The 14,031-nt window shown below is 35.1% G+C and overlaps 1 protein-coding gene across 1 annotated transcript in view; it reads right to left on the reverse strand.

Annotated features, from left to right (window-relative positions):
- Positions 1-3,026: 3,026 nt before the first annotated feature.
- Positions 3,027-14,031, reverse strand: part of LOC149570680 (putative inactive purple acid phosphatase 2) — a 47,764-nt gene continuing 36,759 nt past the window's right edge. The window contains exon 2 of the mRNA XM_089823218.1: positions 3,027-4,485. Within this exon, the coding sequence (XP_089679344.1) occupies positions 3,271-4,485 (1,215 nt within the window). The 3' untranslated portion in view covers positions 3,027-3,270. The remainder of the gene's footprint in view (positions 4,486-14,031) is intronic.

Here is a 14,031-nt window from a genome sequence, read left to right on the forward strand (position 1 = left end):
TAAGTGTAAAACAAGTTAGGTTATAGTGAATGAATATGGGTTCTAGTCTAAACATGCAAAATAGAAACCATTTCCAAACACTTTCATTCGAGAACAACCAATTAGGCTCAACTTCATTCTCTTAGGACAGTTGGACATTTGGATTGATTATTCTCTTTTGATTTCATTGGTTGAATATGATTAGAAATAGAGAATGTAAGAACTCGATATAAAGATGTAAATTTGACAATAATCAACATAAAGAAGAAGTTACGGTGCAAATTCTAAAGACAAATCTAGAATGATGATTCTAAAAGTAACTAGAAAGAATAATTTCCTATAATCAATTTTTGCAACCTAGGAATAATCCTCTTAAACCAATTTCACCATGTACTTCTCAACATTTTCATCTAGATCAAAAAAATATGAACACCCACTTGCATCCAATAGGTTTACATACATTAGACAATATGATAATATTCACATGCTATTTTTCTTAATGGAGTCATTTCATTTGTTAGTAATCAACGCAAAAATACATCTCCAACAAAAAGGAGTAAACTTGTTCACTTGATTTGTGTGTTGCATGGACCTCCTTGCTACCACCCATTTCAAAGTCTCTAAACTATTTGAGCTCTCATTTTTCTATCCTTCATGGGCTTCTAGTTCAACTTCATCAATCTTTTGTGGTAACTAAACCACACTATTATTTTCTTCATTTTCTATCTACAATACATTGAAATAATACAAATCCTTTGTAAACATAACCCTTCTACTCTACAAAACTCCCTCTGTTATAGGATCCAAAAGATTTTATCATTTTAAATCAATATCATAATTAATGAAGAGACATCTCATTATCTTATTCTTCAACTTTGACCTTTTTTCCCTAAACACATGAGCATATGCCTTAAAACTGAAAAACCAAAGATATATTGATGAAGTTTTTGTTTTGACAACACATCCATGGGTGTCTTATCAACAAGTTGATGTTTTAGACATGTTTATTAGATAATAAGCTATATCAATTACTTTTGCTAAATAAATTGTTCCAAGCTAAACCTATTAAGTCTCTTCCTAATCCTTTCCATTGATGTCTTGTTTATTCATTCTAGAGCTATACACTGCCAAACGATATATGAAGTTGTCTTATATATTTATATTCCATAATCCTTGTAGAACTTATCAAAATCTACTAAATAAAACACATTGCCATTATCAACCTCAAAACCTAAATCTTTTCAATACTCAATCTTAAACCCTTCAAATTTAATAGACTTTAGATTTACTTCTAATCAAACATAGCTATGTTCTATTTTAGTCATTGATGCAAAAAAAAAAAAGATATTTTAAAATTAAAAAATATTAATGAGACCAAAATCACCATATGTACCAAGTTTAACACCCCATGAGAGGGTACACAAGTCTGCTTTGCCAGAGCACTCATCAGCTACCAAACATCATATCTTTTTGGAGAGTATCTAGATCATTTCCAAAGAGAACAACTATTTCAAGATGAAGCTTAAGGAGTCCATCAATCTTAACCACCACCCCACCAATCTTAATCGTGACGATGGGTGGGTCATTAGCCTCTCTTGGCAACCTCTACTAGGCACACTCGTTACCCCCAACCTTTCTTGGTGTTTGCTTTGTCCCCTCTCAGGGATTTCCTATAGTTTGGTGTTATCCTTCTTGCTCTTCTTGTGTGTGCGCACGTGTGCGTGTGTAATCTTTTTCTCTTTTATTTCTTTGTTAATTTATGTCTTTGCATTACTATCTTTTATATATATATTCCTCTTGTTTTGTTTTGTGATTATATTTTTATTCTTTTATTTTTCTTCTTTTATATTTATGCCTATGTGTGTGTGTGTGTACATATGCATACACACATTCTCTCTCCCACAAATCTTCTTTGTAATTATATTTTTCCATTTTCACGGTCATGCTTTATTTAAATACTTGTGTATGTGTGTGTGTACATATATAATATTTTTTGTTTTTCATTAAATAGTATAATACATTTTTAGTTTGATATCTAATTGACTTATTTTCTTGTGGTCCTTCGTGTGCGCACGCACGTGTGTGTGTCTGTGTGTGTGTGTGTGTTCTCTCCTTATTGTCTTTATGCTTGTTTTTTGTTGTGTCTTTTAGTTTCTTTCCCAGTTGTGGTTAGGTTTTTCTTTGTAGTTTATTTTGTTTTAGGTTACTCCAAAAATAATAAAAAATTATGTGATTTTTTCTTCTCTCTCCCCTGTTTGTTTTATTTCTTCTTTCTTTGCTTGGGTTTCAGTGTTTCTTTTTTCTCCTTATATTCTTGAGTCAGGCTTGCTCTACTTCTTACCATTATATTCTTGAACTCTCTTCCTAATGATGGATCACGAAGTATGATCTGAAACGCTAATGTTAAAAACACAATCTAATCCAGAAATCTATTGATATTTACTAATGGATTGTGAAAATCTAGTATTATAAATCCCAAAAGGTTTATGAGAATTTGAACTAAACAAAGGTTGTCTAATGACTTTTGGACTTTTTCACTCTTCATCTAAAATTACAGTGTTGTCTTAATAAGAATAAGACACAAAATAACAATTAGAAATGGCCCAAAAATAGATGATATACATGTTAGCAAATGGATTCTAGAATATTGTTTATGAATTTCATGATAAATTGATCCCTTCTAGTTGCCTAATTGCTTTTCCGAGAACAGTACATAAAATAGAAAGATATCAAACATAATTATAATTTGTCAACACCAAAATCTATTAAAGATGAAAAGCTAGAATAATAATATAATTATTACCATCTTCCTACGGCTACAAGTATAAAATATGCTCATTGTTCAAAAGACTTATTATTAATATGATGATATTTTGCCACTCTTTTATATCTTTAACAGACAAGTTGTGTCTCATTTGCAGAATCAACAAAACACTGCACTGATAATAACCCGAAGAAAAAGACAGACACTCGGAGAGAGTTTGAAATGTAGAAAGCTTGCTGCTTGGATGGCAGTATAGCACCAGTTACTTCGAATGCTTCAGTAATTATTAACTAAGTTCAAAACAATTTTGTCCTTTTATTTAAAAGAAAGACTGTAGAATCTCTGGGGTTAAACAATAAAAAGCACCATATGCAATGGTAGAATTCAGCATGTGTGTATATACATCACAGCAGAACCAACTATAGTACACCTACTTCCCTGTAAGAGTGGCTAAATTAAATGTTTTATAACTATTCTGTAATGGAAAGTCTTGCAGCTATTTACAGAATAAACTTACATTATGGTAGCTATAACTCAGAGTTACTCAGTGTTGCCCACTGAATGTTGCGAGATTTTCTTCCTGTGGAGTAGTAATACAATATACTACCGAAAAAACCTAGTAAACTTCCAACCAGGAATAAGGAAATTGCTTTGAGAAACCAAATCCAGCTCGCAGAGGCTGTCTCAATGCCTTTCAGGTGTATTTCTAAGATGTCATGGACCCGTCCATCATGATTACCTACATAGGAAACTGTCAGTGTGCTCCTTGTAGCATGCATACGTGTATAACCAAACTCCTCACTGCGATATATCGACCTAATAGGCTGTGGATAGATAGGATCTACTGGATGATCAGTTCTAGGTTGCCATTGTGGTTGAACTTCATTTCCACCCATTCCAACCACAACATGTATTGGAAGATTAGCTCCAATATCCATACTTCCACATGAGGAGTTTCTAAGAGGACAAAACCTCTCGTAGCTATGAACATGGCCCCATAAAACAAGATTGACACCAAAGTCCACAAAAAGAGGCTCTAAGTGCTTTTGCAATTTTTCCCTAATAGGAGCATCTCCTGTTCTGCTGCTTGTGGTATACATGGGGCGATGACCTTGAACAACTACAAATGGAGTTTTATTGCGATCAACTTGTCTTAAGTCATGTTCAATGAAAGCATATTGATCACTTCCTTGAAGGAAATTTGTTTCAGTTGAGATGTACACAAAGTGAACAACTCCCACGTCAATAGAATAGTAGAGATTTTGAGTTGCTGGCGAAGAATTTCCTGTTGGAAATGTGGAATTACCAGGCATATGAAACTTCAGGCTATAGGGTACCCCACATTCACCACCTCCGTCAGTCCCATAAACAGAGTTTGCCCATGAAGGTTTCCATGGTTGTAGTGGCCAGTCATATTCATGATTTCCTATACATACATGATAGGGGAGTTTGGATGCAAGAGGTTCAATCTGATAAAAAAAAGAATCCCATAACCATGAATGGCCTCTGGCATAACTCAAGTCGCCAATGTGAGATAAAAATGCAGGCTTATCCCTAAGTTCATCAAGGTCTCGCAGCAGCCATTTTATGGTTAGCTCACTTTCTGCCTGGGTCCAACGAAAAGTTTTATATGGAAGAGATGTTCCCATATCTCCAAAAATAAATGCAATAGTCTCATCCAATTCTTCGTCTGGAGATATAAAGCTCCTAGTTGAGCTCCAGCCTCCCTCATTGCTTCCAACCTGAAAAATCAATAAGCAAGGAACAATTTATAGAAAAGAGGATGTATGTACTATCAGTAGGCCCAAATTGAAAATTTTGCAAACAAAAAATACAGGTAACAAAACTTATGTTTGGTAAAAACACAAAAAATAATATTTGATTTTGTTGTAAAGTTTTCACACCATTGCCCCAAAACTTTGGGGACCCCCTTTTTTCGATCGCCTTGGCAGTAATTTTTGAAATTGTCCAAAAATTTCTGATCTTGAAAAAAATTAAGTCTTGGGCGCCTTCAGGCCTAGAGGGAAAAGGTTAGATTTATTTTCACCCGAGTTTAAGCTTGATTTTTCAGAATGGCAAATTTCATCCTTACGCCGAATAAATTTCAAAGAACAATTCTTGGCCGGATAAAATTGTAAATGTTGTACTTAGACGATTTTTTTTAGAATTTGGACATAAATGTAAAAAATTTGAATAATTTTCAAAAGAATGAAATTTTTTGTTAGATTTGGGCTTTTGGAAAATCTTGAATTTTGTCAATAAAAAATTAAATTTTGTGATGGTGAAAGCAAATAGGAAAATCAATTTTAGATTCTTGAAAAATGATTTTATAAAAATTAAAATTTGCATGGCGGAATCGATTTTAGATTGAATTGCAAAAAATTGGCTTTAAATGGATTAAATTTGCCTTGAAGATTTTAAAATACTAAAAAAAAATTTGTAATTTAAAATTGAAAAATTGCTTTTGGTTAGCCAAATCCGATTTTAAATGATATTTTAATTACTAAATCATCATTAAATGGAAACATTTAACATCTGCAAGGCCTTATTTATTTATTTTTTGCAATCTTGGTCTAACCAGCAATTTAAAAGGGTAAATTTCATCTTGGCAAAATTAATTTTTAGCTAAACATTTAATTTGGACCAGATTGGTGTTCTAATTAATATTTTTTTTTGCTCCCAGGGTCCAAGTCAACCAGCTAAGGAGAGTGAGTAAATGGGGTATAAGAGGAAGTCATTTCCCCTTATCTCCTCATTCCTCATTCCTACTCTTCATGATGCTTGGCGATTTATAGACTAAGAAGCAAATTTCCTTTTTCTTGGATGATTTTGAAGGAGCAGATTAGCATTTTCCTTGGACAATTTTTTTTGCAAAGGCAGATTGGCATTATTTTTGGCGATTTTCTTTATAATAGAGATCTCCCATGCTTGACAATTTTCTTTGTAGGGCAGATCTGCACTCTATATTGGCAGTTTTCCATGTTAAAGGCAAAATTCTCATGCTTGGCGATTTTCTCTAGGGCAGATTAGACTTCCTATGCTTGGCGATTCATTTTAACCAAGGAAGACATTTACAGATCTAGCAAGGAAAGGGGCAGATTTGTTACTATTGAAGTCTGATATTTTTTGCTATAAAGCTGCGAATTTTGTGGAGCTGTGATTTTTGTGGAGCTGCGATTTTTGTGGAGCTAAATTTTGTAGAGCTACGATTTTTGTGGAGCTGTGATTTTTGTGGAGCCGAATTTTGTGGAAGTCTGATTTTCTTGAGGGGCTGCAATTTTCTCTTAGAGATTGGACGATTTTGTTGGTGAAGAAAACAAGTGATAAAGTCTGATTTTTTTGGGCACATGCATGGGCAATTTCAAGTGGACAAAATTTTGATTTTTTTTCAGCTAGGGCATCTAGATTTGCAAGGGATTTGAAATTCAAAAAAAGACCCGGCCAGGTAAAGGTGAGTTCAATTCATTTAAAGTTCAAAAGGGTCCTTAAGCGGATTTTGCTCTTTTGTTCTTTTCTAGTTTTGTTTCCCTTGGTTTTTCTTGCATTCATCATCCACCACTTCATCATCCCATCATAGGTTGAAGATTGGAGATCAATAAGTGTAGAATCTATGATAGGACATTGAAGAGCCAGAAATAAGCTAGACCACCCCTAAGTTGAAGATTGGAGATCGATAAGGGTAGAATCCATGATAGGACATTGAAAAGGCAGAAATAAGCTAGACTGCCCCTAAGTTGAAGATTGGAGTGATAAGTGTAGTCCATCCTAAGGTAACAGCGAGGTAAAAATAAGTGTTAGTCCCACCCTAAGTTGAAGATTGGAGATTGATAAGTATAGTGATAAGACTTGGCGAGGCAGAAATAAGTGTAGAATCCATCGATAGAAAAAAGGTTGGAGATTGATAAAGGTAGTCCATATCACTTGAACGAAGGGGCAAAAATAAGTGTTTAGGATGGTAGATGTTAATGCAAGCAAGAACCCTAAGGGAACAAACACTAAGAAAGACAAAGAGGATATGATGCCCAAAACAACTTTCTTCTCGAAAATGAGGCGAATAACCAATACCAATGTCGGTACAATAAACATGATACAGGTAAAGGACAGACTAAAGGAAGAACAATCCCCCTTGGCAAAGAAGATATACAGAAGTGGAATTGTGCACGCAACAGCTCTTCCTCCTACCTTGCCTTGTCCAGAATTGGTTATGGAGTGCGCATCCAAGTTTGATCTGATTAGTAAATCCATCATCTTTGATGAAGGGAAGAGAGTGTTGGCCAACATTGGCAGACAGGCAATCGATGAAGCATTTAACATTCCCCAATACAAGAGCATGACAATGGTGATGATGGGCCAAGCAGCCAAGTCATTTTAGGATAACCAAGAAGCTTATGTCATGCACCTAAAATAGGTTTGGCTACACGAGGGAAAGAAAGGGGCTACCAGATCATCAAGGCTCACAGTGGCAGAGTTCAAACCAGAATATGGAGATCTCATTGTGCTTCTCAACCAGATCATGGGCCTTGATGAAGCCCAAAATTTTAGCTTCCATTTTTTATCTTGAAGAGTGAGCAATATGAAATCTGGAGACTAGATTTTCACAGGAGTTAGAGCTTTCATTTGCGAAGCATGTTGGAGATCAATATTCTATTTTCAGATCATAATTACTCACTTCAAACAGGAGCTTGTTTACAGATTCTTACATGAACACTCTACAAATGTAAAATTTTGCATGTGGCATTGGTATATATAGGGAGTATTAAGTGTTATCTTTGGTAAAGACTATCATGGACAGGGAAGATCAGAAGCCCGAGCAAACCCTTATCTCTAGAATTGTTATAACAGCCTCAGGAGAATGTTTGAAGGTTGCCTCTATCTGGAGTAGGCAGATTTTGGTGCCCAAGTTTTCTACCAAGATATAGCAGATAAGGAGAAGGCATGGATTTGAATTCAATCTGTTATTGTTCAGGCTTGTTAATAATATGTAGCTAATAGTTTATGCATGTGTATAGAGTCAAAGATTTTGACAGAACCAGCCAAACTGCATGTCCAGGAATAATGGTCACTATATTACCTACTGACAGCAAATTGTTCAAGTGTATAATCCAAACAATTCATCTATATAATCTTCATGAGCCTTCAAGCATACAAAAGAAGCATTCTGCACTTGGTCATCCGTTGAATCTCAATTTCAAGTCAGTACCTGCACCAGTTTAGAAGTTTGAAAGAATGTAAAGAAACAATGTTGTTACAGTAAAACCGTAGCATAGGTAAAAATGGATTGCATGTGCAGAGTAATGATTTTGACAAGTAATAACATGTTGAATCTGATATGAAATGGGCCTGAGCACCCTTTTTGAAATCATCTAAGATGTTATCTGGACAAGGATGCTGCCAGTTGTCTACAGATTTCGAGCTCTTCAAACACAGTATACCCCAACAACAGAGTTGATTCTCCTCACAAAATCTCACAACATTAAGCATTGGCAGTTCAAGAAGATCTCAAATCAACGCTATGATTAAAGAAGGAAGTCACTAGAGAGCATGAACCTTTTTGAATCATGTTGCAGCAATTCAGATCTTCATTCATTTAGTTTCTGCACTTATATATCTGATGTTACTCTTATTTATGTTTCATGAAAATTTGTTCATTATGGTAAAGATTTATAGCCATCACTGAAGTGTTCGTTCTCCATGATTATAAGCAAAGATGCAAAAGGTTTATCCCAAAGTATTATTGTTCAGATTGTGATCATTTGAAGACGAATTGTAGATTCCTGCTATAGCAACTGGAAATTAGTGGAAAGATGGGCAAGCTGCTTCTATAGTAATAATGAATCCAGAAAATATTTAATATTCCTTCAAGTTTATAGCCCTCAGACAAACAAGCATGAGAAATAAAATCAAGAGCATTCAAACTTTGTGAATTGTGTAAGATTTTCTCCAGATGGGAGTAAGTTCATTACTGTTGGTTCAGACAAGAAAGGGGTGCTTTTTGGTGGGAAGACACGCGAAAAGATTGGAGGTTCGCTGAAGATGGTGTTCACACAGGAAGCATTTATTCTACTAGAAAGCAAGTACTTACTATGTCAACAGATAAGTTTAAAGTGAAGTTTACTCAAGAAGCTATGACGGCATAATTGTTAGATGGATACTTGGTTCTGTCCATGCTGGCCGTATAAAGGGGAATGATGGTCAGTTTCTGAACACTAAAAAGGATGAGCCCCTTCTGATCAAGTTGATGCAGGTCCAAGTGTTTCATATCACAATTATCTGAAGCCAGGCTGGTACATGGACACCAGTAGCGTTTAAGACTATCAACAAGATCCACCATGATGACTAATAAGGGAGCCTAACATATGCCCACGGTCCTTGAGAAATGAAGCCACAAAATATGAATGATATATTCCAGAATTCCACTTTCAGATGTATATCTCACTAACATACACTTGATCTGAATATCGTGGCTAATCTGTTACAATCTATCATGCAAGGTCAGTGCTAATGATAATGAGGGCAGTGAATACTACAGGTTCATATTGAGAAACTTATCTTTAAAAGATAATAGAGATGTCCACCATTCAGAGGCATCCATTTATTCAGACGTGAATAAAAGCATTAGTTTCGAACGCCGACTTTCAAAGGATATTTTGGTGCCCGCGCGTGTTTCCCTCTGTGCTTTACATTCTGCGATCTCGGGGGTCTCGATGTTCACGTTCCAACAAAGCCGCTGGAGTATTGCTTATTATTATTATTATTATATATTTATCAATATGTAATGTTGTCTTGTTTTGATCGCAGGTCTGTGTGCTGTGCGATTAAGGAGAAAGATTGTGTTTGAAGATTTGATCGCGGGAATGATGCAACCAGTCTTTATCTAAACCATATTAAATTTTTAACTATTGGTTAGTTTTCTTTATGAAAAGGTGTGATGATTCAGAAAAAACAAACCGACACCTCTTGTGGGTCTATAAATATATGAAATGTAAAAGCCAAAAAAAAAAAAAAGATAGAAGACAATTCAATATTCATATTTTCAATTGCTATATTTTATGTTATATTATATTTTTCATTTGAAAAGAAAATGACCTTTTGAACTAAGCCTGTGGATGGTGAATTATGGAATAAATTCTTGTGCGATTCCGGAGTTGAATTATATTGGATAGATCATCTGTAAGGAGTGTCTCCACTACGATTTTATTTCCGGATCAGTAAGAAGTATTTATTTAATTTATTTGCATTAAAGTTTTAAATTATTATTAAGTTGTGTCATTTGTAAATGTTTTTTATTTATTTTCTATAAATATTTTAATATTCGGATAAGTGGATTGGATCATTATTGCATTTTGAATTTGATAAACGTAAATATTGTGAAATATTTTATTGTTTCCGTATTTATGTCTAATTTGTCTCCACAAGAGTTGAAGTGCATTTTAGAGTTATTTAAAATTGCGTTTATATAATTGATCCATCGCATTTGAATTATTAAAATTGTTTATAGTTTAATATATTGAACTTTATAAAGTCGTACGTCTCAGCTTATAATGTTGACTCTAATGGCCCATTTAATTAGGCACTGGTCTTTTACTCCTAATTCATAATCCATATGTTGGCAATTGTTTTATTTCTTTCCATTAGAGGAATTAATATATTCATATGTTGTATTAATCTATATTTATTCTTTAATTAAACATTACTTCAATCATTTACTTTTGTTCTCAGTTCATAAATCGCAAGTTTAAAGTTTTCCTCTAATTCTTGCCATTTGGAAAACTTTTATTGTCTTCGTGTTCTAATCGATCTACTTTAAGCATCTTGGACTTTAAGTGTTTTGTCTAGGATCAAGTACACCCGCCTCGGTCTTGCAGAGCCGGAAGCGCAGGGGATTTAGATCACATTGATCAATCCTATCAAGTTGGCCTCAACTGGTTGGATATCCCAACATCAAGCAGGCAAGGCTCATAGGATTCCAATCTGTGGTTTTGGGAACCAACAGGCCTAACTCAAAGTATGCAATTTGAAAACTGGATGTACTTCTTTATTGATGAAATTGCAAAAGGAAAAAGAAGATTTGATTGGGCTAGAATTATGAGTGAAAATCTAGAATTACAACTTAGGGCAGTGCAAAACTAGAAGCAATTCCACATGGAGTCCTAGTCCTTTTGATTGCAAGCTGGCAAGGGTTGAAGAGCGTACTTTGGTAAAGAATGAAATCAGGTGAAGGGTGAATTAGATTGAAGATTGAGATTCAAGAAGCCTCGCCATTTCAAGAAAGAGCAAATTAGTAGAAGAGAATTGAAAATATTTGAGGCTAGATAAGGCTTGGCTATTCGTGCAAGCTAGCTTGGTTGGATTCGAATAGAAAGGTTAGAAGACCAAGAAGGCAAGGATAATGGGGGAGATTAAGTTTGATTTCAAGGTAGTGGCCAAGAGCAAGGCTCTCAAGGTGCAAAGTTCACATCCAGGGAAGCCATCGAGGCCAAGGCAAGATTACCCCAAGTACATGAAAACCTCATCCTTTCAAGGTCAGGACATCAAGTACAAGCAAGTTCGAGTGGTTATGAGAAAGTTTCTAAGGACAAGCTCAAGCATCCAAGGCTTCACCTTATCTCAAGGATTGAATAAATTTATAAGATAAGGATGATGAGGTGGCGCTTTCATGTGCATGCAATCAAATCATGCCGAGTGTCCTATGTTCTCATTGGTTGACAAATTATTGTAATTTTCTCATTGGCCCACAAAGTTGGTGCCCTCATGTAATTGGCTGAATAATGGTAACCTTAATTAGGGTTTGTAAGATATAATCTTGGCCCTTGATTTTGCCTCTTAATCTCGGTCGTTCATTGTAATTTGAAGCCTCTATATAAGGCCATTTCGCTCTCATTTGTGAGAGAGTTATGTTGGAGAATTGTTGCTAAAATACTATCAAAATTGTTCTCTATTCATTGTTGTGGCTTGCATGGTGGATATACATGATCATTTTGGTGTATTGCATGGTTCTTCTCATCTCTCAAATTAAAGTAGGATTTCATTCCATGATTGTTAGAGTAGAAGTAGATCCATAGTTGCATGGTAACATTAGTAGATGTTTGATAGGGATCTATAACTAGGCCACTAGCATCCTAGTAGCTTGTTGGGAAGCCTTGTGTGGTAAACTCGTTCTTTTCCTTTGAATCACTGCATCTATGGAGGTGGAGCCGCTGGTAAACTTTCATTAGATTTGATCCCCGTCCATTTGCTAATCTTTCCATTCATAGGAGTAGAAGTAGAATAGCAAGTAGTTGAGTAGTCGAAGTTTAGAAAAGTAAGTTAGGGAAGTATAAGTATCAAGGCACACTCACTCTCCATCACCACCACCATCAACATCATCTGGCATTCATACCGAATCACCATCACCATCATCTCAAAGTCCAAGTTATCTTCGAATGAATAACGTAAGCCCGCCACCATGATTACCAGCAAATCACATCAATAACTGAGTTAGCATCCACAGGTGTAAGGAACACTGGAGTTATGCTTATGGCTTCATGAGTATTAACTTTTCAAGAGAGGAATTGTGTGTTTGATACTCGTATCAGATATTCAATTGCTAATATGTTATGTAGTGTTACAAAACTCACATCAACAAATTTCACCCCATTCACACCTTGGATATTGCTTATTCTGAATAATGATCTTTAAATCAGCTTGTGAATTATATGATTCTGCGATCATTATTTCAATAGCCTATTTTGGAGTACTTAATTTCTTCAAAGTTTCTATGTTCCTCGTGTCCTCAGTTTCATTGCTGGTATTTCAATAAATCAAACCTGCCTGATTAATACAACTCGTGCAATTGGTCAAATGCACATAAAGAAGCAATCAGAGGATTCCTACGTTAGTCTAGGAATATTTTTTAAGACGATAAATCCATTCCTTGATCTTTACCCTAAAGTTGCTAGAGGATGAGTTATGGTACTGGTGGCAATATGCTAAATCAACCCTTTATGGTTTTTGTTTTGTAAGATAATTTAAAAGTCCGCAAGGTTATATAATATGTTGAACCCCTGAAAAAAGCGATAGAGCTGACTAAAATGCAAATACTGCTTTAATGAAAAAGCACAAAAGAAGTGTAGCTTCTTGCATCTAAGAGATCATGTGAGAAGAATTAATGCATATCAAGAAGGAAGCCTCTATTATTTAAAGAGAAGCTACCTTGGTCACCCAATTCATTATTGTACTGATCTTGAATCTAACTGGTGTTCATGTACAATTCCCTTAGGATGGGAATCCAAAGGTAGAAACACTAAAGGGCATAGAATATAAAATCGTCAACTTAAAGAAATGTCCCTTGACCTTTTCCCTGACCATTCTTCCAAGCGTGCCCAAACCACTCTAATCCTCTATTTTCTGTGAAATCTATCTGAAGAGAACATTAAATTGGGATGCTAGAGTTGACTTTTTTGGTCCCATCATTGGTTGTAAATGATAGGATTGAAGATGTTATATTTTTCAATGTTCCCAAACAGAAGCAGCAGTTGAATGAAATTTTTGTAAAATATCTGTTACATTCACAGAACCGACGACCCTTTTTAAGTATCACATAAGCCATTGCAGAGATTTGGCAAGGGTGGATTATTTACCTGTTACATGAGTTCATAATATTTATATACAATTTGTTTCGAAGAACGAAAAAAATCAAAGGAAATTTTTCAGGAGCTGATCAATAATGATCACGTTATGTCCAACTGCGGACCCACTCTTGAACAAAATGATGCATTGACTATGAAGCCTTCACAAAATTTTAAAAAAACAGATATCAAATATGGAGAGTCAATAACATATTTGTTATGGCCACCCTGTTCAAATAAATTGGTTTGTCTAGAAGGTATGAATGTTTGGTTCACTTAGGAATGGGGTTCCATGGTTTGTTTAGGAGAATGCAAAATTAACAAGTTTGGGTTTTCATTAGTTGTTTGGGTTTGTTTTCAAAAATAAAAATATAGAAATACATTAACATTCCCCAATAGTAAGGCTACTAACAAGAAAGCAGAGTCTATGAGGTGTGAACCCCCAGGTCACTGTTGGCTCCAAATCATTTCCAACAGTTCCTATTGAGGGAAATGATGCATGCACATTGCATTTGACTATGGAGCCTTCACAAAATGCAAAAACTAGATATCAAATATGGAGAGTTCATAAAATACTTTCCATGATCACCTTGTTCAAATAAGTTGGTTTGTCTAGATGGCATTAATGTTTGGTTCATTTAGGAATGGGGTTCTATGGTTTGTTCAGGAAAATGCAAATTA

Source organism: Cupressus sempervirens, chromosome 3 (assembly GCF_028749045.1).
Source record: "Cupressus sempervirens isolate cs-2001-9-10 chromosome 3, ASM2874904v1, whole genome shotgun sequence".
Classification (NCBI taxonomy): Eukaryota; Viridiplantae; Streptophyta; class Pinopsida; order Cupressales; family Cupressaceae; genus Cupressus; species Cupressus sempervirens.